Source organism: Euprymna scolopes, chromosome 22, assembly GCF_053919585.1.
Source record: "Euprymna scolopes isolate OS-2025 chromosome 22, ASM5391958v1, whole genome shotgun sequence".
Classification (NCBI taxonomy): Eukaryota; Metazoa; Mollusca; class Cephalopoda; order Sepiida; family Sepiolidae; genus Euprymna; species Euprymna scolopes.
This window is the reverse complement of record NC_136503.1, coordinates 46,627,381-46,652,813: the sequence shown is the minus strand read 5'-3', so window position 1 is coordinate 46,652,813 and position 25,433 is coordinate 46,627,381. Positions and strand designations below refer to the sequence as shown.

Sequence of the window (25,433 nt, the reverse complement as noted above, 5' to 3'; positions counted from 1 at the left end):
AATTGGTCTTATGTTTGTCAATGGGTTAAAGTTGTTTAGTTGTAAGAAAATAGCGACAGTATAGTTGTAATAAAGAATAGTTGCAAAACACCCCCACTCTTCCCATGTTAAATAATAATTTCGAAATAATAATGTTAATATTTCAGTGCGCAGGTCAAATCTGCAATATATATATATATATATATATATATATATATATATATATATATATGTATGTATATATATAGTTTTAGGTCATATCCAGGACCTAAGTTGTTCAGAAATCCACACAGATGATGAAGGCTTTGTGTAGAATCAACCTCATTTTTATTACAACTGCTAATCTCAGTCGGTGCAATGCCTACCACAAGACAGGGCAGACAGTAGACCTCAGGTTTTACATTAGAGTTTTCCTTCTCCTAGATGCATGTCTTAATCAAGACTGGGTGTGCATCTCTTCCAGTGCATTAAACGCGCCCCCAGATATCAATAAGGATATTATATATATGTATATAAAGATTTCATTTCATGTTGATATTTTTTTTATTTTTATTTTTTTTACAGACTGAATGTCAAAGGTCCTATTCTAACCATCAACGTGCATGATCGAATTGAGTTGGAGGCTCACATAACAAACGCAGGATTTCAACCCGACGTCATCTACATCACAAAAGGTCACTCTATTATTTGGAAGTGGGATGGAAACGCCATACGTCATACGGTACAGGAAATGCTATTTTGTCAAAAACATTCCAGCTTTATGGTCAAAAATCGAGAGTAAGTTAACTATCGCTTTCAAATAAGGCTTTTAAATAAAGTTATACACATTTTGAAAATTCTGTTTGAAAGCAACAAAGGAAATAGTAAAAGTGTAGAATAGTTAACAATCAAGAAATCGTAAAAGAAAAAACAAGTAACTTGCAGTAAAAATTAATTTTCTACCGACCTGTATGCATTTAATGTGCTTAAACTTTTTAAAAGTTTTTTATTCCAAAATTTGATTTTGATTAAAACTGTATTTTCTGACAAAAAATACTGCTGCCGATATTTAGGAGGTGGGGGGAGAGACTATGAAAAAAATAATTACTTATTTTCTGTTAATCCTAAGTATACGAGTGGGGGAGGAGCTTGCTATGCGAAGTCAGTTAGTGGTAGGGTAAGTCAATTTTTTTTTTAGTATCTTTCAGTTAAGCAATATCTGGTTGACTATTTTGGTTTTTGCGTTTAGATAAGCTAGTTTCCATATAAAAAAAAATTTGAAATAAAAAAATTGAGAACAGTTTCAGCATGTTAAAAATATACAAGTTAATAGATAATTAATATTTACTGCGTTTAATATAAATTATTTTTGTTTTTTGTTATTGTTTATGATTTTTAAGTGTTAACTATTCTGCACATTTACCAAAACCATTTCTTCTATTCGTCTTTTCTTCCTTCTTGATTGTTAACTATTCTGCACTTTAACAAAAAACATTTGTTTTAATCGTCTTTTCTCTTTTCTTTATACAAGACCAACAGTTGGAACCCTGAAAGGAACCCACAAGCAACAATTCAGGTCAGTAAACAAAATATTTATTTCATTTAATCATCCAGTGGACCTACATCTTTTTGCATTGTTTCTAAATTTATCTAAAACATTTATAATCAAAGTCACTTTGAAAACACAGTTGTGGTCTTAGTTACAAGCAATACTAATGTTATATATGCCTTCCCTCTGAGGGGAGGTATTATATCTCACATATCACAATCAATTAAAATACATGAACATTGATAACATACCTTGATGACCATTCAATCCATACAGTAATCTAGATGCTGCTAAACTTCACATTGTATTATGTTGGCTATGTGCACATGTTGAAAGAAAGTTTAAAAACCTGCCGTGGCAAATACATTTCATTTATTAATAGTTTGCCTACAACAAACTATAAAGACAAATGAGATAAATAAAACCTACAATTAAACATACATAATGCATTATTCCCATACAATTTAAACTCCTCGGCCTAACGTTTACAGGGAATATGAACTGGAATAGATACATTGAGAGCATTGCCAAGGCTGCTGCAAGGAAGATTGGCTCCCTCTACCATGCTAGAAAACTACTTACGCCTGACAGTATCCTATACCTCTATAAGGCCACCATTCGCCCATGTATGGAGTACTGTTGTCACATCTGGGTTGGTGCATCTGCTGCTTGTCTCTCGCTCCTGGAAAGGGTTCAAAAGAGAGTCGCCAACCTGATAGGTCCTGAACTGTCATCTAGGCTTCAGCCTCTGTCCCATCGACGAGATGTTGCATCCCTCTGCTTGTTCTACAAATACTTTAATGGTGAATGCTCTGACGAACTGCAAACACTTGTACATCCCCGACGTAACTACCCCAGACAAACCCGACAAGCTACCAAGTCTCATCCCTTTACAGTAGAGATCCCTAAGTGCAAGAAAGCCTTTTACTCCAATAGTTTCTTCCCCAGAACTGCGGGTCTTTGGAACTCTCTTCCGGGATTCTGCTTTCCCAACTGCACTGATATGCAGAAGTTCAAGTGTAATGTTAACAAACATCTTTCTACTCATCTCCCTTCATAATGACCCTGCTAATTAAGTCCCTGATAGTAGCCCCCTGCTTCAAAGTGGCACTGTGCCTTGTTTGGGGTGAAAATTGAATTAAAAAAAAAAAAAAAAACAATAAAAACGGCACAAGTTATTTATGTGCTATATACACCTCCTCTCTGAGGGGATGTTCAATGTCTCACAAATCACAATCAATTAAAATACATGAATGTTCATAGCATACCTTAGTATCTGCTTAGTCCTTACAGTGATCTTACCCTACAAACAAGTTGGTTTATATCCTGATAATCAAGACCAAGAAGAAACTACAGTTGAAATCAAGAAGATGTTTATTCGTCTGGAACCATCTGTTCTCAATCACTGATTACTGGGTTGGGGGAGAGCCTATGCTGTCAAAAATGACGGCACATCTTTTTTTGTATTGTTGCCCATTTTATCTAAAACTTTAATAATCAAAGTCACTTTGAAAAAAAAAAAACCAGTTGTCTTATTTACAAGCAATGCTAATGTTACATATACCTCCCCTCTGAGGGGATTTATAATGTTACATATACCTCCCCTCTGAGGGGATTTATAATGTTACAAGTCACAATCACTTAAAATACATGAGCGTTCATAATACACTTTGATGGTCGTTTCTTCTGGCTTGGATTCCTTACTCTGATACTGCCAGACCGTGGAAATGTCACCTGCAAACAAGTCTGAATATAAGGTCCAAGAACAGAAAACAGTTGAAGACAAGAAGATGTTTATTCATCTGTGATCACCTGCTCTTAATCACTGACCAGTGAGATGGAAAGGGAGGAATTAGGTAGAAAGGTAATTACTGGTTAATCACATTTTTAATTGAATATTTCTTAGTGCACGTGTTTGCACTACAAAGCTTCCAATCAAATTCCTCTCTCCCTTTGTTCCTCTCTCTTCAGTCATGTGGCGTCATGACCGATTTTATTAACTCCCACCATATGTTGGATTAATCTACAAGCACACCAAGCTGACGTTTTGAGAATGACAACAGGAATGTTTTCGAGTGCTTATCTCATAAACTCACAATTTCTAGCTCATTTCTATATTTCATAGTAATACATTTTTTCATTCTATTATCTATAATATAAATCTCACCTGTCTGTTTAAAATGTATGTATGTATGTATGTTCTGTGTATTTGGGATTGTTTTACTCTTTTATTCATGTTGAATTCACCTATTTGTAACAACCATCATCGTCATGAACGTTGAGGGTTTGTGCCGTTATGAACGCGTTTTCATTTTAAAAGCTATACTACCGGCGAAGCGAACGTCTCTCTATTCTATGTTCTGTGTATTTGGGATTTTTTTTACTCTTTTATTCATGTTGAATTCACCTATTCGTAACAACCATCATCATCGTCATCATAAATGCTCCTTCATATATATTCTACATGTATGTGTACGTGTGTGTGCATATGTATGTACATGCCTATATGTATGAATGTATGTGTGTATGTGCATGTTGTCATGTGTGTTTGTTCTTGTGCGTGTATGTTTGCATGCATCTGTTTGTATGCATGCTTGTATGTGTACGTGTATATCTTTATTTCGATATGTATGTGGGGTGGAGAGGACTCCCAAAAGCCCTGTTAAGGCAACCCCTCCGGGTGAAGCAAATCCCTGATTTAAAAAAAACAAACAAAAAAAAACATAAAGCGGAAGACCAGTACCCGCATTAAGCTGGTCTGTAGTTTGATTTGTTGCTGGCTATCTATCTGATGCTTGTTGCTGGATCTCAACATTTTGAACTGAGAGAGAGACTTAGCTGTTGTACAAAGCTAAAACTCTGTAACATCATCTTTGTATAGATACTTCTTCAGGCATTTGTCTATAAAAATTCTCCGTGGCGATGGAAAAAGTGTCACGTGTGTAGCTCTGAAATGCTGGAAGCATGTAATAATTGATCTGCCATCATTCTATATATGCATATGTATGTATGTATGTATGTATGTATGTATGTATGTTAATATATGTACTAGTGTATGTATGTGTATGTATACCTATTTGTATATGTATGTATATATGTATGTGTGTATATATTTTTATTTATTTTTTGTGTATATATGTTTATGTGTGTTTGTATGTATATACGTATATATATTTGTGTGTATGTATGTATGTATGTATACGCATATATATGTATGCGTGTAGGTGCATATATATGTATGTGTAGGTATATGTAGGTAACTTTATGTGTATGTATGTATATGTGCATACATGTGTACATATATGTATGTGAATATGTATGTATATGTGTGTATGTATTTGTATATGATAGTATATATGCGTATGCATATGTGTGTGCATGTGTGTATCTATATGTTTGTATGTATGTGTTATATGTATTGGGTATGTATGTATGGATGTGTGCATGTTTATGGGTATGTATGTGTATGTATGTATGTATGTATGTATGTATGTATGTATGTATATGTATGTATGTCAAGGACCGTCTCCAATGTCATGTCTGCTTGAGAATTCGCTGGCAGGACTAAAAAAAAAAATAATAAATAAAGGTTATCTTTGGGCTCATGGACTTTCAGTGACTGAGGGAGTGGCACTCGTCTGACAAGACGTTGCAATCATTATGTATGTTTGTATGTATGTATGTATGTATGTATGTATGTGTGTATGCCTAAAACTTTCGACAAAGGCGACAGATTTTCACGAGATTGTTATCGTTTTGAAACTCGACCCTTCGGATGACAAATATCGAAAAATTGGTTAAAAAACATTAATTCTTTCACCCTCAACTGGGCACTTTTCTACAGGGAGGGGTCGCTTTTTTCGCCGATATTTTCGAAAGTCATCTCCTCTTTTCGGTTGACTAGCCTTAATTTAAACCTTCGCCACTTCTGGTTTGGCGATGGACGCAACAGCAAAGACGTCACGTTTGTTTTATTTCATGTTCTTTTCCTCCTTTGTGGTACGGGTTCAAGGCTGCCTGCCTCCTACCATTTATTTTATTATTTTTTTTTTTTGCTCAACACACACCTCCAAACACCCGGGCAACGTCGGGCATCCAGGCTAGTCTATTATATAAATCTCACTTGCCTGTTTCAATGTATGTTTGTATGTCTGCCTAAAACTTTTGACAGAGGCGATGGATTTTCACGAGATGAGCATCGTTTTGAAGCTGAATCCTTCGGACAACAAATATTGAAAAATTGGCCAAAAATACCAATTCCTTCGACCTCAACTGGGCACATTTCTACAGGGAGGAGTCGTTTTTTTCGCTGATATTTTCGAAAGTCATCCCCACTTTTCGCTTGACTAGCCTTAATTTAAACCTTCACCACTTCTGGTTTGGTGATGGACGCAACAACAAAGACGTCACTTTTTTTTCACGGTACAGGTTCGAGCCTGCCTGTCTTCTACGAATATAAAAAAATTGACATTTAAATAAATATTTCAAGTATAATTAAATTTTTTTTTTTTAATGAAGAATTTGATGATAATTTCTTCTGAAGCAAAATAGTAATATTACTGATGTTTTATATATTTATTTTTTATTGGAATCTTTTGAGATGAGTAATTCGTATATTTGTTTGTTTATTTACGGACTGTTATCCTCATCTTCATAATTGGTGTTATTTCACCATGCTTCAGCCAACTCATCCTCTGGCCTTCTTCAATTGATTAACCACGACGAGATAGGAATGCTGAATCTCATAACTGTATCCCCAGTAACTAATACCTTTCATAGTTGTTGTTGTCTCACCACCTGAAGAAGGCCAGAGGATGTATTGGCCGAAACGTGGTGAAGCAACAACAACTAATGAAAATACGGATAACAGTCCGAACATACATAAATAGGTGCTAGTGCAGAGAGTGATCCACGCTATTTTTTAAATCGTATTTCCAAGTTTAATTAAAGTTTTATGATATTTTTTTTATTCAATTGTAAGGTTGAAGTATAGAATAGGTACAAAACACCCTCCCCTCCCCATGTTAAGAACGGCTTTTTAAATAATAACGTTATTATTTACGTCCGGATCACTCTCTGCACTAGTACCCATAAATAAATTACTGATGTCTGTTTGATGGAAAACTGAAAGAGCAAAAAGCAGAGAGGTCGGAAATTGATAGAATTTTTTATAAAAATAAACTTTGCATTAAAGAGAAACGTGAGTGAGCCTGAAATAAAGAACATATGAAATAAGATAAGATGAAAGAAAATAATAGAAAGGATCTTAGAAGAGGGAGATTCACTTGGCGCCAGTTAATTGTACATTGCAGCTTTTTTTTAATGAAAATTGCACCATGTTACATAAGAAGGGCTGTCTCCTTCTCATGTAAGTAAGAAGGCAGACTAGATAAGTGAAAATGATATTAGGAAAAGGCTAGAATCGAACCCTGTAGGCAAGTGGATAATTGAAATCCTAGGAATGCAGTCCATTGTTAATTCTTTTAGAAATAACTAAATATTAAATATGTCAGTTAAAAGAATGGACAGTGCGAGTTTATAAATAAAAAATAGGTTAGATATTGAACAATTAAAATTGGAAATTCTTTGTTGCCAAAAGTGTGTTTAGACAGACATATGTAGAAAATGTGATATAGTCACATTGGTCTCTGACGTCATAAACAAAAGAATTTCTCAATATATTGAATCGGAGGGTTCGAAGTTAGAGAAGAATCAGAGAAGATCACAATCGCTGTCACGACAACGGAGCTGATCCCCTTAGAAGTGAAGGGTAGAAGAGAGAGACCATGTAGCTATACAAGTTTGAATTCCTGATATCACCAATCGGCCGAAAGATGAATAAAAAAATCACCATTAATATTTTGTAATGGTGTTGTCTTCATGTCGTCTTTACAACCGAAAAGGTAAATGTGTCTTGTTATCATCTTTAATGAACTTTGTATAACCCCCCCCCCCGACCCCGTCAAGTAATGTGTCCTCCTCCTCCTCTGTGTTAACAAGAACTGTTACATAAATGTCCCAGCTCTGTAATAATAACATGAAATCCACAAGAATCGTCACAGTTGTCGCCATGATGTAAACAGAATATAAATGTCATTATCATCCCCTTTTCGAAATCCCCATTATACATGTCCACAATATGTACCCACAACACAACAACCAGACAAAACATGAAGCCACTTGATGTAAGGAGCTAAAAAATACTACTTCAAGGTTAAAAACTAGCTAATGCTAGATGTTAGATGAATAGATTTTGGCCTAAAAACAGCAGTTCTTACCCCTTTGTTAGAAACATTGCTCATGAAATGTGAAGGCTAAAGGACAAAATAAGGAAAGCAGGAGTTATGAGGTTGCCGAAAATAAACCCAAGGTCTACTTTCTACTCTCCCTAAATTTTTTTTTTCAAACATAACCTACTTGTGGACTTCAGAAATAGTGTGACCTACATTATGTGCGATTAAAATATTTAGGAAAACTCCTTACAAAAAACAACATTGAGTAACTCAGAAATTCTACAGCAGGATCTTTCATATTGCTGCTGGGCATTCTGTGGACGTATGGCGTGAATGGAGACCCCGCAATATTATTGTAGCCCCTTTGTTAAAACTGTAAAAGTATTTATCTAAGTAATCTGGTTAATGTAGTGTCTGGTTATTACGGTTTATCTCCAATATTCTTATAGGAGTCTGTGATATATTTTCATTGTATGGATGCCCAGTACGAATGGAAATCCCGCAATGTCATTATACTATCTTAAGACAGAACAGATATTATTCTTGAATCCTAGCAAGACAACCAAGAAGGTATATTTTAGTTTCACATACGGTCCAAAACTGACATCAGTTTCAGTTTATTCAAATTTTTTTATTTTTACATTGCATCTTCGGTGATCGGGGGATCCTATTTTTTTTTTTTTTTTTTTTTTATTACATTTTCACCCCAAACAAGGCACATTGCCACTTTGGTGTAGGGGGCTACTATCAGGGGAAACATCTACTGGGGTACTATGTAGGGATTAGGGCAGCGAGATGTTGGTTCACGTTGCACTTGAACTTATGCATGTCAGTACAGTTGGGAAAGCAGTGACCTGGAATGGAATTCCAAAGTCTAGCAGTTCTGGGGAAGAAACTACCGGAGTAGAAAGATCTTTTACATCTAGGGATCTCTACAGTGTGGGGGTGGGATTTTGCAGCTTGTCGGGTCTGTCGAGGGTGTTCACGTCGTGGGGGCACAAGTGCTTGCAGTTCTTCAGAGAATTCACCATTATAATACTTGTAGAACAGGCAGAGGGATGCAACGTTTCGACGATGGGACAGAGGCTGAAGCTTAGATGCTAGTTTAGGGCCTATCAGATTTGCGACTCTCTTTTGAACCCTGTCAAGGAGCGAGAGACTAGTAGCCCAAATATGACAGCAATACTCCATACATGGGCGAATAGTGGCCTTATAGAGGTACAGGATACTTTCGGGTGTTAGAAGTTTTCTAGCACGGTAGAGAGAGCCCACCTTCCTCGCAGCGGTCCTGGCAATGCCCTCGATGTAATTGTTCCAACTGATGTTTCCTGTGAACGTTAGGCCAAGGAGCTTGAGAGACGTACTCTCAGATAGAGAGTCGTTGGCCATTGCTATAGGTGGTAGAGAAGGTTTCTTGTAATTATTAATTAAAAAGGAGGATAGATGGTGACAACATACTACGAACATTAAATTAGCGTATCTATATACTGATTTAATGTTTGTAGTATGTTATCATCTTCTATCCTCCGTTTTAATAAATAGGATCTCCCGATCAAGTAACTTATAATCTAGAAAACGTGACACACGTACATACGTACGTACGTTAAAGGTACTACAGTCTTAATATATAGAAAATTAAAAAGTTATTAAAATCTTTCTTTTCAGACGCCCAGGAATTTATTATTTCCGCACAGAAAGTTGCATCCTCAACAAGTTTCATTATTGTGCTGTCGTTGTGACGGAAACTTGCAGGTAAGTTAACGAAATAATTGAAAAAACTTTGAAATTTTTTATTATTTGGATCATTTGAACAATTGTTCTCATCTTCAATGTTATTCACACAACGTTTCGTTCGATATGACCTCCAACTGTCTGTAGGGGTATGCGACATAACGGATAGAGTTCTAGGTAAAATTCAGTTGTAAGTGACACTCTTATAGGAGGTTGAAGGTTCAATCCTCAGTGCAGGCGATATTAAAAATATAATTGGGAATTAGTTAGCACTTTTATCCGGTAACGGCTGAGGGAACGAGAGCATGCTACTCCCGTGAATTAAATAAAGGGTTCCTTTCAAAATTACATCCAGATTCCTAAGTTTGACAGAAAGATTCTCACGTTCGACAAGATACATCTGAAGAAGGTCGGAGGTTACATCGGCTGAAACGTTGTGTGAATAACAATCAAGATGAGAACAATAGTCTGAATAATACAAATAGTACAAATTATCAATTCTCATCTCAAAAAGTTGAAATGTCTTTAATAATTTGTCTGCACTGAATAAAAAAGATGTCACCCTTCTGTGAACTCCAGTAAATAGAGACTTAGTGAAATCCATTTTTACTTGAAATAACTATATTCAATATTACATTTCTTATTGTCAAAACTCGGGAATTTGCATGGAATTTAGAACAGAACACTTTATTTACTTCATGGGGGTAGCATGCTCTTGTTCCGTCAGCCATGACTGGATAGAGGTCCTAAGTAATTCGTAATTGTATTTTTCGGTTGCTCACACTGAGAATTTCACCTTTAACCTACAGGAGAATATCACTTTATAATCGAATTTTTCCAAGTACTCTAACCACAGCTCCACATGTACTGGCAGACAATTCTAGTACGAATTACTAATATATATAGTAATAATGCGTAGTAATAAATAATGATATTTATATCTAGAAATAAAATAGGTTTAAGGCTTCTAAAATTTGTACTAGAACTGTCCACAAGTGGTTAAAGTACTTGGAAAAATTAAATTGTAAAGTGATATTCTCCTGAAGATTGAAGACGTGGCCAACCAAAAAATACAATTACAAATTACTTAGGACCTTTATCCACCGACGGAACAGGGATTCCATTCGAAATTCTGTGCAGATTCCTGAGTTTGACAGAAACATCTGAAGAAGTTTGAAGGTTACATCGACCGAAACGTTGTGAAAATGACACTCAAGATGAGAACAGTAGTCTGAAGTATCCAAATAATATGAATATTTGATATTATCAAAAAATAACATTATTTAAAAAAAATGGAAGAATAACTTGGTAGTTGTTTCGATTAATACACAAGTGAAATGTGGCAGTTCAAAATAAAACGACAAGAAAACTATTACGTATTTGACAAAACCATTTGTATACAACAAAAATTGCAAGTAAAATTTTAGTCAAAAATAAAATTATTTTACTATTCATAGTCAATGAACTTTGAAAAGCAAAACCACATAATATTAAAAGGGAGATAATGATATGCTGGCAAAAAGACCCATAAGGAAATATAAGAAATTAATTTTATTTATAACTAAAATTCCACTCGATAATTTTCCATAAGTTTTGATATACAGAAATAGTTTTACCTGATATTTAAGTATATAAAATAGTTTTACAGTTATTTTTATTTTTAACTGTCATATTTCACTTATGTATTAATGGAAACTGAAGACAAACGCTTCATCCACAAGGCCACCAATCTAAAGAAAAAACTTTTGCATTTTTATTTTTGATATACTTAAATGCGTTTATCTCTCCACAAAATAGTTTAAGTGCCTAAAATAAATAAACGTGAATATAAAATTGAAAAATTCTTATTAAAGTAATACTATATTTCTCAACATTCATGAAGTTTAAAAATAACCCATTTTTAATAATAAAAATGGACAAATGTTCTCTCTTCAAAGTAAACAGTTATTTTTAAATATGTCAGTGATAATTAGGGCTATGACAACAGCATATTCTTTTCATTGTTTTGACTCTCGAGTATATATCCGACACAGACATAGTTAATGAACCGAGAACCACATCACTATATAAAAGCATATATGATATCAACGGATACACACTCGAGGGTCAAAACAATGAAAAGAATATGCTGTTGTCCTAGCCCTAATCATAACTTAACACGAAAAGTAATTGTTAGATTAGGTAAAAAGAATGCTAAGATATTAGAACATTTGTTTTTAATGTTATTTTTACATGATTTCATTTTGGATAAAAAGTTTTAAAAACGGTTTCCAGAACTTCTAACATAAATAAGGACGTTGGATTAAAGGTTCTGATGCCAAAGCAAAAGTTAGTTTGGCTCTTATTTTAACCGTTTGACTGTGATACATACACAGATACTATATAAATGAAGAAATAATTATCACGTTTATAAGTCCAAAGCTTCTGTAAACTCAAAGAGAATATACATATTAATATTTAGATGGTAATCCTAACCATATAAAAAAGCTCAATACAACTAATATAGGAAATAGAGCTTATTATAAAAGAACAAAATTAAGGACTGTAAATTATAATTTACAAGAATTTATTATTCGATAGGGAAGTCAGAAAGAAATATAAGGAATTCTTTAATTCATAGAGTTTCAAAGAATGCATTCTTTTCATCATCTGATGATGGCGCCAAATGTCCACTTTACTTCATTGAGAAATTACTTTTTTTATAATATAACAATAAAAACACATTTTATCATCTGATGAAAAGAATGCATTCTTTGAAATTCTTAATGTTTCTTTCTGAGTTTCCTGTCGAATAATACATTCTTGTAAATTATAATTTATTCTTTAATTTTGTTCTGTATATATATATATATATATTAGTAAGTTATGAAAATATGTATGGCACTTAAGCTACACAAAAATTTCATGTTTCGTCCTCGTGAGTACTCGTCAGGTAAGGATGCAACATGGAAAATTCTGTGTAGCATAAATACGGTTATCTTCTAGTTTCTTTTTAAATTGTTTTTTTTAATAAGCAAACAAGCAAAAAATATTTTTTGTTCTTTTGCTTATTTAAACATTTTTTTTTTTAATCATTTCATTTTGCAAAAAATAGTTTGAAAAAAATATTTTAAAAATCCTTTCATTTTGCAGTTAACAGTTTTGCACAAAACGTCGTAGCACTGGGTGAAGAAACTTGAAGATAATCTTAAATGCAACACATATTTTCATAATTTACTATCTAGCTCTATTCCCATATTGAGTTAAAGCAAATACTGAAAATCGATACATAAAATATATTTCCTTATAAAATTTTATGTGGACACATAATAATAATAATAATAATAATATATATATATATATATATATATATATATATATATATATATATATATATATATATATATATATATATATATACTAGCAAAAGTACCCGTCGTTAACTGGGTTCAAAAACAGCCTACAGAAAATGGACTCTGATTTATGAAAGTATGATAGGTTATGAAAAAGAAGGGTTGTAAATTTGGGTTGAATTTGGGGGTATCAAAACCAAAGGAAAATATGATGAAAGTAAAAATAAAATAGATAAGCCCCGTAATTTATTATACCATACCTGTTCATACTGAAACACTTATCACAATATTCTGTGGATCTATATCAAAAAACCTTGTTAAACTTCCATTCTATGGAGGTCAGGTGCGAACGAACACCTCATAATTTAATTATACCATATTTCTTTAAACTGAAACATAATCATCAAAGTATACTTACGCAGATAGATACAAAAAGTCTTTATTAAAGTTTGTGCCTATTTCCATTCTATGGAGGCCAGGCGCGAACGCAAACCCCACAATTTTATTATACCATCCCTATTTAAGTTAAAACATACTTATCAAAGTGTTATTATGTACATCTATATGAAAAACACTTGTAAACGTTTTTTTATTTAATTTTTAAATTTTTTATTTCCATACTTTGTGGACCAGGCATGAACGCAGATCCCACAATTTTAATGAACCACTGTTCTGCCAGATCAAACATATCCATTCTTGTGTCTCGATAAATCTTCTATCATTATACGTGATCAGTTTTTTAAAATAGTCAACCATATAGGAGCCTATTCGTGACCAGACACACACACACACACATTCAGATTTATATATATATATATATATATATATATATGCATTTAAACCATTGCATGATTTTGACTTTCTCTTTAAGGGAGCACAAAATTGAAGTTTTAGATGAGGTTTTCCAGCCAATGATTCTTGTGATCGAGGAGGGTGAAACGGTCTGGTGGCAGTGGAGTCGAGCAATGGTAAGTTCTCTTCATGGCAGAAAACAAACAATATAGATATCACTTGATAAACAAATGTCTGCTGTTGAAGCAAAAAAATAAAAAAATAAAAGGTACAGGCGTTTATCTTTGTCTCTCAGCTACATTTGCTGTCCTTTAAAACATGGCTGCTACTCAGTAATCAGCAGTGAAATATTTATTTGCGCAAAATATAAAAATACATAATCAATAAATTAGGCGAAAGGCCATTGAAAAGTTTGTCTCTCCCTTTTCATAATGCCATAATCTTTGATGCAAGTGTTTGAACTAAATTCTGCATATCCTGAGGCAAATTGCATCACTCTTCCTTCCTGGTGTTCCAGATCAGACCGTCTAAAGATACTGGCTTCTTGATCCAAAATGCACAAAACATTGACGTTATTACTGTTTTTGTTCTTTTTTTTTCAGTTTGCTTTGCAGAACTTGATCATATTGTGCAAAATCAAAAACAAAAACAACAATTTAAAAAAAAAAAAAAAAAAATCCGGGGGTGATGTGGGGCGTACAATCCTACTTCACGATTTGTTTTCGACTGTGCTTTTTTTTTCTGATTTTTTTTTTTGCAAGAAAAACAGAGTTCCGGGCACTTGAAAAAAATCTGGTTGTGGTCACTCGTTCGTGTATTTTTAACAGAAATGTGAGATCCTAAGTTCACAACATCATAAATTGTAACCAGACAGGGTGGTTGTTTCTAAATCCTGCCTAACGGGACCAATTAGTGTAACCAGGTTGTCTCCATTTCCTAAACGCAGGGGCTATTGCTTAGTCCACTTTTATCTTAGTTTAGTGATGGACTCTTCAAAATGTAACCAGACACTTACTTGTTACTGAAAATCACCTCTCAAAGCGCACAAAACGCACATGAACTTAATTCCAGGTGGCAATACCTTTAACATGCTGAGCGTTCATTGGCAGTCGTCGAGGCTGATCTCTTCCTGTAGGTGCTCTGGTAAATGGCTGGTAAATCGCTTCTTTCAGCTGTAGCTTGGTGTTGGGTCCAGGGTAGATCTTTCAATTCAAAGGGAATCAACAATTAGGCCGTTTTTTTTATAAACAAGAATAATTCTTTCGTAAAACAATTCCAGAGACAACCGTGCAAGGAAAGTTAAACTGTTCGGGTTCTTAATGGTTTAAAGATATAAAATATTTTTCAACTTAGATTCGTTCAGATGGTTTCTCAGTCAGAGGAGGAAGAGTTTTTCCACTTAGCTCTTTTGGGGAGATATATAACTTATAGGGCTAAAGCCCCCCAAAACAGTGTATACAGTCCAACGACTAGCAATCAAGTCTTTTTCTATCTGGCAAAACAATGTTTTTTTTTTAGATTTGTTATTTCTCCCCACTTCAGGCAGTATTACGATTTCTCCCTCTATTCTCTCTCCCTCTCTTAATCCATATCTCTTTAATTCTGCTTCCCCCTCTCTCTCATGGTGTCTTTTTATCTTTCAAGTTAATTCTTATCACCTGCACTTAATATAAAACTCGTGGCCTACTGCCAACATCTGCATGGATGCCAAGCCAGACCTCATGGTGCCAGGCAGTAATTTTTTTTTTTTTTTTTTTTTTTTTTTGTCAAGCACATAAACAAGAGAGAGAATAAAGAAAGGATTAAGGATAAGGACGGGAAAATTGTAAAGAGGGGAAGTGAGAAAGATAAAGAGAAGGTTGGGGAAGGATGAAAAATAGAAGTTTTAATATAAGCATGTTACACACATTATTTAATTTCTATTTAGTTCTTTTATGGCCCCGGCCAATGTCGGGTGGCCCTGCTAGTTCAAGCAGAAATTGATGTAACAAATTCTGAAACTTTTGTTTGTTTTTTTTTATTTTTCAGTGCAAACGACATCATGCCATATATCAGATCAAGCCGCCTGGTCTTAATAGTTCTCCAGATGAGCCATTTGAGGTGAGAAACGAAAACGTGTGTGAAAATTAAGTCACAGAAATTAAGAGCAAAACTTGTTTTCAGGATATTTTGAGACGAACATTGATTATTTGCATTACTTGGACTACTGGTCTCATCTTGGTTGTTATTTTCACAATATTTCGTCCGATTTAACTTCCAATCTTCTTTGAGTACATCAGGGGAATTTTTATGTCACAAAGACTGGTGACGGAATGGATAAAAGTGTTAAATAATAATCAGTTCGAAGTGTTAGAAATTGAAGATTTAATCTTCAGTATGGATACAACTCGAAATACAATTACAAATAAAAACTTCTACCTGATTATGGCAGATGGAACAAGATAGATAAAGAGTTCATTCAAAATTCTGCATGTTTAACAAAGATCCCCAAGTTCAGCGATAAGCACCTGAAGAAGAAGGTTGGAGTTTCTATCGGTCGAAACATTGTGAGAATAACATCCAGTAATCTAAATAATCCAATGCTTGTATTATGCAAAAGTGAAACAGGAGATAATTATTCAATTCTAATACTTATTTGATGTTTAATTTTGTTATTTAATTAAAAAAAAAAAATAAAATCATGGCAGGCAACAAAATTTTAAAAATAAAAAAAATTCTATTAAAAGTGTTGTTTTATTATAGAGTAACTAGCAGGCCGTCCGGCATTGCTCGGTCATAAAATACGCTTAAATATGATATTTTGATTAATACAGATTTCGTATTTATTATCATATTATATTGGAGCCAATATCTAGTAATGATTTAAAAAGTAAAAAAAAAAAAAAAATGGCTCGTGCACCACCACTGAGAATCGAAACCAAAACGTTTTAGCTTGCAATTTACTTTTTCCTTTGACATTAATGCCTGAGCTAAAAATTAAAACATGAACCAATAGCTATTACGTTACGCATGCATATTCATAATGCCGTCGTTCGATATTCACCTGGCAAATTCCATTTTTTTTAAAAATTTTCATACTTTTGCACCGATTTTCCCCGGCTAAAACTCCAAAATAAAGTTTTACATGTGTTCGAATACCCTATATATCGAGTTTCATGTCTGTAGACTAAAAACTGACAGAGAAGTTTGGTAGGCAAAATTTTTAAACAAATATATTTATATATATATATATATATATATATATGCATACATAAATATATATAGAAAGAGGTTTGTGTTTACTATAACCTTTTTATGCAAATATTACATAAGTATAAATCATGTAGAATATCTGCATGAATATAATTACACATAATAGTTAACTAAAGGTGATCATTCCATAAGAAAACCGAAAAAGCTAATAGGGAATTAATTAAAATGAATGTTTAAAAGAATATGCAAATTAGCTAGATCTTTTGCAGATGAATGCAATTCCACGACCCATATATAAGAAAGTTGTATTTTCTTCTTAAATAAATAGAAAAAAAGGCTTGTTTTTTTCTATTGTTCTTGGCCTTCGGGCCAAAATCAAAGTTTTCAGTTGAAACTTACATTGTAATTTTAGCTTGAATAAAGAATTTAATATCTCAAAGTGTAGTATCTGTTCCGATGCTACTCTTAAGATAATTTGTCTCGGTTAATGGAGGGGAAACCCTCTATACTGAGACAATTATTTTTTGGGGTTCCAACCAGAGTGCCCCTTTTGCCTTCTTTTCGGGGAGCTGGTTTAACCCCACATTAAAAACGACCTTGTGTCACATTTTGCTTTCGTGGGGAAGCAAATAAATATTAATAGAAAAAGAGTTTTTAATATGAATATCAATACGCACACACACAAAAAAAAATTTATAGGAGTATAAATTTAATGAAAATTAGAAATATCTGAATTTACAAAATGAGGAGTGATTTGATGTTTCATTATTGTGTCTTAGAATTCGTTGAGAAAATTTAATTTTAGAATCTTGTTTAGTTTGTGCCTAATATATATTGTTCAAACTTTATTCAAATTGGAGATATTTGAATTTTGAAGGGTGGTTTGTATAATTTTTAACCATCAAACCATCAAAATATGCAAACTATGAGTAAAATAATCCAAGTGGCATGCTAATTATAAATATGTCATTGGGTTTTGTTAGATCAACCATTGTTGAAAATTAATACCTAGTCTGATACACACACACATGCGCACATATATATACTAGCATGGGTGCCCGGCGTTGCCCAGGTGTTTGGAGGTGTGTGTTGAGAAAAAAAAAACAAAAAAAAAACAGGTGGGTGTAGGAAGGCAGGATCGAACCCGTACCACGAAGGAGGAAAAGAACGAAAAAAAACGTGACGTCTTTGCTGTTACGACCACCGCCAAAGCAGAAGTGACGTAGGTTTAAATTAAGGCTAGACAATCGAAAAGAGGGGATGACTTTCGAAAATATCGGTGAAAAAAGCGACCCTCCCTGTAGAAAAGTGCCTAGTTGAGGGTGAAGAATTTAATGTTTTTAGCCAATTTTTCTGTATTTGTCGTCTGAAGGGTCGAGCTTCAAAACGATACTGATCTTGTGAAAATTCGTCGCCTCTGTCGAAAGGTTTAGGCAGACATGCAAACATACATACATACATTTATATATTTGTAGCTCAAATTTTCGACCCAAACCGATACAAAAGCTTGTCCTATCTCTGAATACCCTTTATGTAAAATTTCAAATGTTTAGACAAGAAATTGTCTGAGTAATTTGGTAGCGACTGCAGAGGTCAAATTTTTTTTTAAACTTTGACCCCTATTATGAACCTTTAACATTTATTGTTTTGGGCTCAAATCAAGTTATTATATAGATCCATGTCCAAGGAACCTATATCTAAAATTTTAAGTGTTTAGACCCAAAATTGTCGGTGGAGTTTGGTAGAGTTTTCAAAGGTCAAATCGTTAAACTTTGACCCCTTAACAGCCAAATTTCTGACCGAAAATGAATTACAAAGATTTTCCCAAATCTCATTACCCTGTATATCACATATCGAGTCTATAGACTGAAAATTGACAGAGTTATTTGGTTGGGAAATCTACACAGACAGACAGACAGACAGACACTTTCACTTATATATATATATATATATATATATATATATGAACACAATTAAAGACTTCAAATTATAATTTACCAGAATTTATTGTTTAACAGGATACTCAAAAAAAAAAAAAATTATTTTATCTGCAGAGTTTCAAAGAATGCATTCTTTTTATCAGAAGAAAGATTTTAGTAAATAATTATTATAGTGAAGCTATGAATTTGCTGGTGCTAGCATAAATTGAAAGTGTATTATATGAAAACTAATCATATATGCAAAAAAGTGTAAAAGGTTTATTTACTGCATAAAAGAAATGCAAAATGAAAAATGCAAATGAAAGGAGATGCAATGATTAGATTGTTCCAAAAAACAAAGTAGTCATAGGATTCAATTTTCTCATAAAAAGTAGTCCGGGTTGTGATAGGCCATATTGACATACAACTCGGACTGCTTCCGAGGCCATATAAAGCAAATAGAAGAAATAAAGCTGCATTTGAACACGCCTGCTATTATTAGGATATTGAGCACTGTTTGATTATTATTCACCACTTTCTATTGCGGACGATGCCAAGTAGATTTTCTTGTATAAAATAGTATTTCAAAACATAGTGCTATTGTTTTCCCAGCCCACACGACCTTTAAACATATCTGTTCTGTCCAGGATATTAAGTAGTTTTGTGTTACTACCTGCTCTATCCGAGATAATAAACACTTTGGATTATGGTTTCAATGCAACAACATTTTAAAGAAAGATGGAACGTTGCCTTTAAACACGTCTGCTCAGTCTAAGATAGTGATCACCTTTAAAATTAAAGAGGCCTCCAAAGCGCTATAAAAAATAATTCCCCCCTCTACCCAGGATATTGAGCACTTTGGATTATGGCTCCATCAAATGTTATTTAAAAAAAAGAACAAAAAAAACCCTGCTAAAATCACTTTTGGTTGCAGGATATTTTGCAATATGAATTACGGCTCCTGGGCAACATTAACAAAAGGACAGAAAAGTTATATATCCCGGGTGACACTGTTTTTAAACGCACCTGCTCTAACCGTGATTTCTTAACTGAATTATAGTCAAGCATTATGGTTCAATAGTGCTCCTGAGCCAAAAGAAAACATGCTCACTTGTCATATATATATATTTTTGTAATTTTTTTTTATTTTTCAGAATTTATTCAAAGTATAAGATGATTTAATATATATAGAGTTTCGACGGTAATTCTTGGCCTAAAGACGTAATCCCCCAACGCGGGTGATTACAGAAACATGTATGCACATATGTAGCCATTAATGTTTGTATAAATAAATTAAATAAATATATATATATATATATATATATATATATATATATATATATATATATATATATATATATATCGTATTGGTTAATCAGTAAAAAAAAAAAGGTGACTCGAAGTCGGGAACAAATATTTACATTTTTTGCATAAAATAATAAATAAAATGCTTATTGTTTTATTGTTTTGAATGATTAAATATTTGTTTATTCATTTGTTTAATAAAATAAAATACTTCTTTTATTTGACACTCTTTGCTGTGCATTTCGAGTCGCCTGCCCTTCTGGTTCACCATTTGCTTTCATGTGGAGAAACCGCCATTTTTTTTTTATTCCTTAGTTACTTTTTGTTTGTTATTCATACTTACCGGGGCCTGGGCAACAAGTGTCACGCAAAGACCATATGTGGGAGCAACCCCACATATAAGTTGTTGGTCAATGTAGGGGAAACCCTTTATACCAATTGTCACTATCCAGCTCCCCTACTTCCCGGGGAGTTGGTCCCCATTTCCCTAAACTCTCCACATTAAAAAACGGCCTTGTGCCTAATTTATTCAGTGGGGAAGCAAATAAATACATACTTTTTGTTTGTTTTGTCAGCCAATGGAAAATGGTTTTGCTTGGTTAATACCAAGGTGAGTATTTTTTTCATCTTTTGCATTTGTCCAATCTTAGAAATTTGCAAATAATAGATTTTAAAAAAAAAATTATCGGTGAAAATTAGTGATGAGATATTCTTTTGTTTCCTTGATCATATGATTTGTTACAAAGAGGTGGATAATTTTCAACATCACCAAATATATTGCAACGAGGGTGAGAGACAGGAATACCAAGAATGAAGACTCGACTTTTTATGTATGCCCCATCCCCCACACACACACATATATATATATATATATATATATATATATTCTTATTCCATGAAGTTTAAAAAATTTTACTTTTTTCTTCAGAGTAAGATAATTCGCAAAAGTTTTTTTTTATAGACTTGCTATTAATAGTTAGTGCTAACTATTTAGTTAATTATCAATTATTAGCTAAGTTAGTGCTAATTATTTTCCTCCGAGGAAAAAAGCCAAATTTTTAAAACTCCATGGAATAAGAAAATAATTAATTCTATCTTTTATTCTTTGTTTTTGAACAATCTTGGGGAGGCCTCATGTTTTGACAAGCTTCTGGGCTTGACCTTTACTTCTGATCTTAAATGGAACATGTACATCAAATCTGTTGCCAAGGCTGCTGGAAAAATGGTGGGATCCTTCTATCGATCCAGTAGATATCTCACTGCTGATGTAATTCTCTATCTATATAAGAGCCAGGTACGTCCAAGGATTGAGTACTGTTGCCACATCTGGGCAGGAGCTGCTAGAAAGGACTTATCCTGCCTTGATAGAGTTCAAAATAAACTTTGTAGCCTTGTAGGGATGCCCTTTTCTCTTCCCTGCAATCTCTTTCTCTCAGAAGAGATGTTGCGAGTTTGTTTCTGCTTTATCGTTATTTTCATGGCAGGTGCTCGACTGAGCTCCAATCTGTGGTCCCCCCTCGCCAAACTTTCACAAGAAACACCCGTCTAGCAGAAAACACTATCACTAATTTCCCTCACTCTTTATCTGTGCCTAAACCTAAACGTAGATTCCATGAACAAAGCTTCTTTCTTAGAACTGAACGCCTATGGAATTGTCTTCCGTTTTCCTGCATTCCAGCTGACTCTAATATGGTTGTTTTCAAGTCTAACGTATATATATATATATATATATATATATATATATATATATATATATATATATATATATATATATATATACTAGCAAGCAGCCCAGCATTGCTCAGGCGTAAAATATGCTCAAATATGCTTTCAATTCATGCAGATTTCGTAATATTGAGAAAATTCTCTGCTGATTATTATATTGTACCCAATATATAGTAGTGATTTCAAAAATTACGAAAAATATGACTTGGGTGCCATCAGCTAGAATCGAAACCAAAACATTTTGCTCTCCAGCATTATTCATTACCATCAGACATCAAAACATTAAAAATTAATTGGCTTAAATATATAAATGTATAAATGCACATGTGTAAAGGATACACATTAGTTTAACTTATGCTTGTCAGGTTCTATTGTTTAAATTTTAATGCCTTAGCAGCTCTTCTTTTTTCTTTTGCTAAGAACCAAATCAAATTCGTTCCACAGGTCTGAATATTTCATGTATGGAAGTTTCAAGTTTGGAGACTAAAAATTGACAGAATAGTTTGGTAACGATCATACACACACACACACACACACACACACACACACACACACACACACACACACACACACACACACACACACACAGATCAGGTCACTTATATATAATGTGTGTTCTTATTACATTATAGATTCCTACTTACGTTAGTGTTGTTTGATGGAAGTTCCATATGATATATTTCAAGAACATTTTCCTTCATCAGATGTTTTTAACTTTAATTCAAACATGGAAGCTGTTGCAAACATTAAGCCATTACCATAACAAAATAATTACACCTTTGACATGACGTCATAGATTTATGAATTTAAAACGTACATCTAGAAAGAAAGAGAGAGAGAGAGAACGAGAATTAGTTGTTGCAAATCCTACAAAAGTACTGAGACACAATCTTTTTAATGCGAACAATAAATTTGCATTTCATTTATGTACTCTTGTTGTTTCTCTTCTGCAGCATCCAGGGTTTAATGGCGCATAGATTTGATACGCCCGGCAACTATTACTTTTCTGATCAAAACAATGAATTTTCAGCCACATTTATGGGAACCATCATTGTGAAGTCAAAGTCAAGAGAACATGTCATCGAGGTCAATGCACAGACTGGATTTTCAAATGGTAATTTTTAACTAATATACAGGCTCGAACGATAAATTTGTCGCCATAGAGAAAACAACACTACAGCTTTATTTTAAAACTTTTATTGAAAAAATCAATTCAGGTAACTTGATATGTAGAATAGCTGACATCTATTCAATGTAGCCGCCTTCAACCTCAATTACCACCTCGATACAGGTCCAGAACTGGGAGTATGCCTTTCCACAAGTACTGGTGGGAGCTCAGTGAATACTCGGTAGATGGTAGTGATCAGGCTGGCTTTGATGTTGTAGGAGGTCATGTTGGTGATGTTCTCGACGTATGACTAAACGGTGTAGTCTAGCGGGTTCAGGTCGGGAGAGGAGGAAGGCCAGTGAGAGAAGGGTACGTCAGAGCACTCTTTCTGAAGCCAAGCCTGGGTCTCTTTGGACTTATGGGCCAGCGCTGAGTCCTGTTGCCACACCCAGAGTCTGCCAGTGGCTACCTGATTGCACCAAGGGATTACCACACTCTTCAGCACATTTTGGTACACTTTGGTGTTGACTTTCAAACCGACTTCAAAGAGGTGAGGTGTCATGATGTTGTTCTTAAAACCATACCAAAGACCATAACCATGGCCGGAAACTTCGTTGAGCTGTGCCTTCAGGTATTGAACCGTCTGAATTTGCATTTTGAGGGCGCTGGCAATGGTCCCGTTGTCATAACTTGGATCGGTAAAGAGCATGACTTGTGCAGCAACGCATCTCTGATCTTGTTCATTGAACATTATGTCATTTCGGACATGATAAAAGGCTCCTATAGCTCTTGGGATTTGTACACAACTGGCCAACTAGTAAATGGTCTGCAACAAGAAAACCAGTTTTCATCAAACAGAAATGGACTCGTATCGTCTTTTCTATGGCGACAATTTTATTGTTCCACTTATATATATATATATATATATATATATATATATATATAATGTGTGTGTATATATACATGTGTGTATGTATATATATATATATATATATATATATATATATATATATATTATAATGAAATGTAGTTTGCTTGAAGCATTGTGTGAGTTATGTATAAAGGTAAGTGTTTGAAGACTATTACAATGCAAAGAATGGAATGTTGTAGGTGTTAAGGAAGGAAGACAAAAACAAGTGATATTATATTAAGTTGAGAAGAAAGTTCTTGTAGTATTTTACATTTTGATTTCAAATGACGTATTTTCAAATAAGTTTTCGTTATAATACCTTTATTTTATACTAGCATGGGTGCCCGGCGTTGCCCGGGTGTTTGGAGGTGTATGCTGAGCAAAAAAAAGGGGGTAATTTTTTAAACTTTGACCCCTATTATGACCCCTGAAAATTTATTGTTTTGGGCTCAAATCAAGTTATTAAGTTAGATCCATGTCCACGGAAGCTATATCTAAAATTTAAAGTGTGTAGACCCAAAATTGTCGGAGAAGTTTGGTAGAGTTCTCAAAGCTCAAATCGTTGAACTTTGACCCCTTAATCGACAAATTTCTGGCTAAAAACCGATCACATAGATTTTTCCAAATCTCAGTACCCTGTATATCAAATTTCGAGTCTGTAGACTAAAAATTGACAGAGTTATTTCGTAGGGAAATGTACACAGACACACACACACACACACACACTTTCACTTTTATAGATATATAGATTTAAAATTTGAGTCTGACAGAATGACAAAATTATATTGCAAACCGATATATTAAACAAACGAACTTCAAAGAGACAAATGAACACATAAGTAAAAACAATTTGTATTAGAAAACATTTATTATTCTACGTCTTTTTTTTACAGACCTGACGACTGAGGTTCGCTCTTAATAAAAATTGTTTTTTATAGTCTTAATTTTGACTTCCTTTTTCATAAAAAACTAAAAAAAAAATCAAGAAAGAAAAGAAATTTAATTTTATTTTTTCATTAATTTCTTTCTGTGCAAAGCAATTCTTTCAAACTTACTCTGTTTCCAAAATGTTTTTATTTTATTCCTCTCCCCCTTCATTCATTTTCCTCCGCATCCTGGCAAGATTACTGTACACATAGATTCGAAAAAATAGTCAAAAACAAATATATAAATAAATGTTATCAAAGGCAAGATAAGTTACTTTTCTACCTAACTGGATATCTTTTTTGTGTTTTTATTCAATGTAATATATTTATTCAGCTCGAAAAACATACAGTGTTTACCGATGTGTTGGAAAATTCAAGATGGCGTCTCACACCCTCTTTAACACCGTAAGTTTGGGAAAAGGTGTTATAAATAAAAAACTATACAAAATACTATTAAAAACCCGCCGAATATATGTCAACCTATGTCACGGTAACATATATTGAGCGAGTTTTTAACAGTATTTTAACAGGGCACATCGTAAAAACTGACCCATTAATTTTCCTGAAGTAAAAACTATATCGTTTTTAAACTTTTAAAACTGTACATTATAAAAAGAAAACTGTTCGAGTGATTTTTTTTTTTTTTTTTTTTTTTACATGGGTGTCACCACTTATCAAGGCCCAGAGGCCACTCAAGGATAAGGGTTAATAGGTATACATTAGTCATTGTGATTTTAGCATAGTAAACAGTGG

General features: G+C 33.7%; 1 protein-coding gene across 5 annotated transcripts in view; it reads left to right on the top strand.

Moving 5' to 3' along the window:
* The window catches only part of LOC145243404 (uncharacterized), a 302,808-nt gene that overhangs the window by 37,812 nt on the left and 239,563 nt on the right, over window positions 1-25,433 (top strand). For all 5 annotated transcript variants that reach the window (XM_080106260.1, XM_080106258.1, XM_080106259.1 and 2 more), the window contains exons 6-12: window positions 544-756; window positions 1,490-1,534; window positions 9,406-9,492; window positions 13,675-13,771; window positions 15,624-15,695; window positions 20,587-20,621; window positions 22,690-22,850. In XM_080106260.1, the coding sequence (XP_079962386.1) occupies window positions 544-756; window positions 1,490-1,534; window positions 9,406-9,492; window positions 13,675-13,771; window positions 15,624-15,695; window positions 20,587-20,621; window positions 22,690-22,850 (710 nt within the window). The remainder of the gene's footprint in view (window positions 1-543; window positions 757-1,489; window positions 1,535-9,405; window positions 9,493-13,674; window positions 13,772-15,623; window positions 15,696-20,586; window positions 20,622-22,689; window positions 22,851-25,433) is intronic.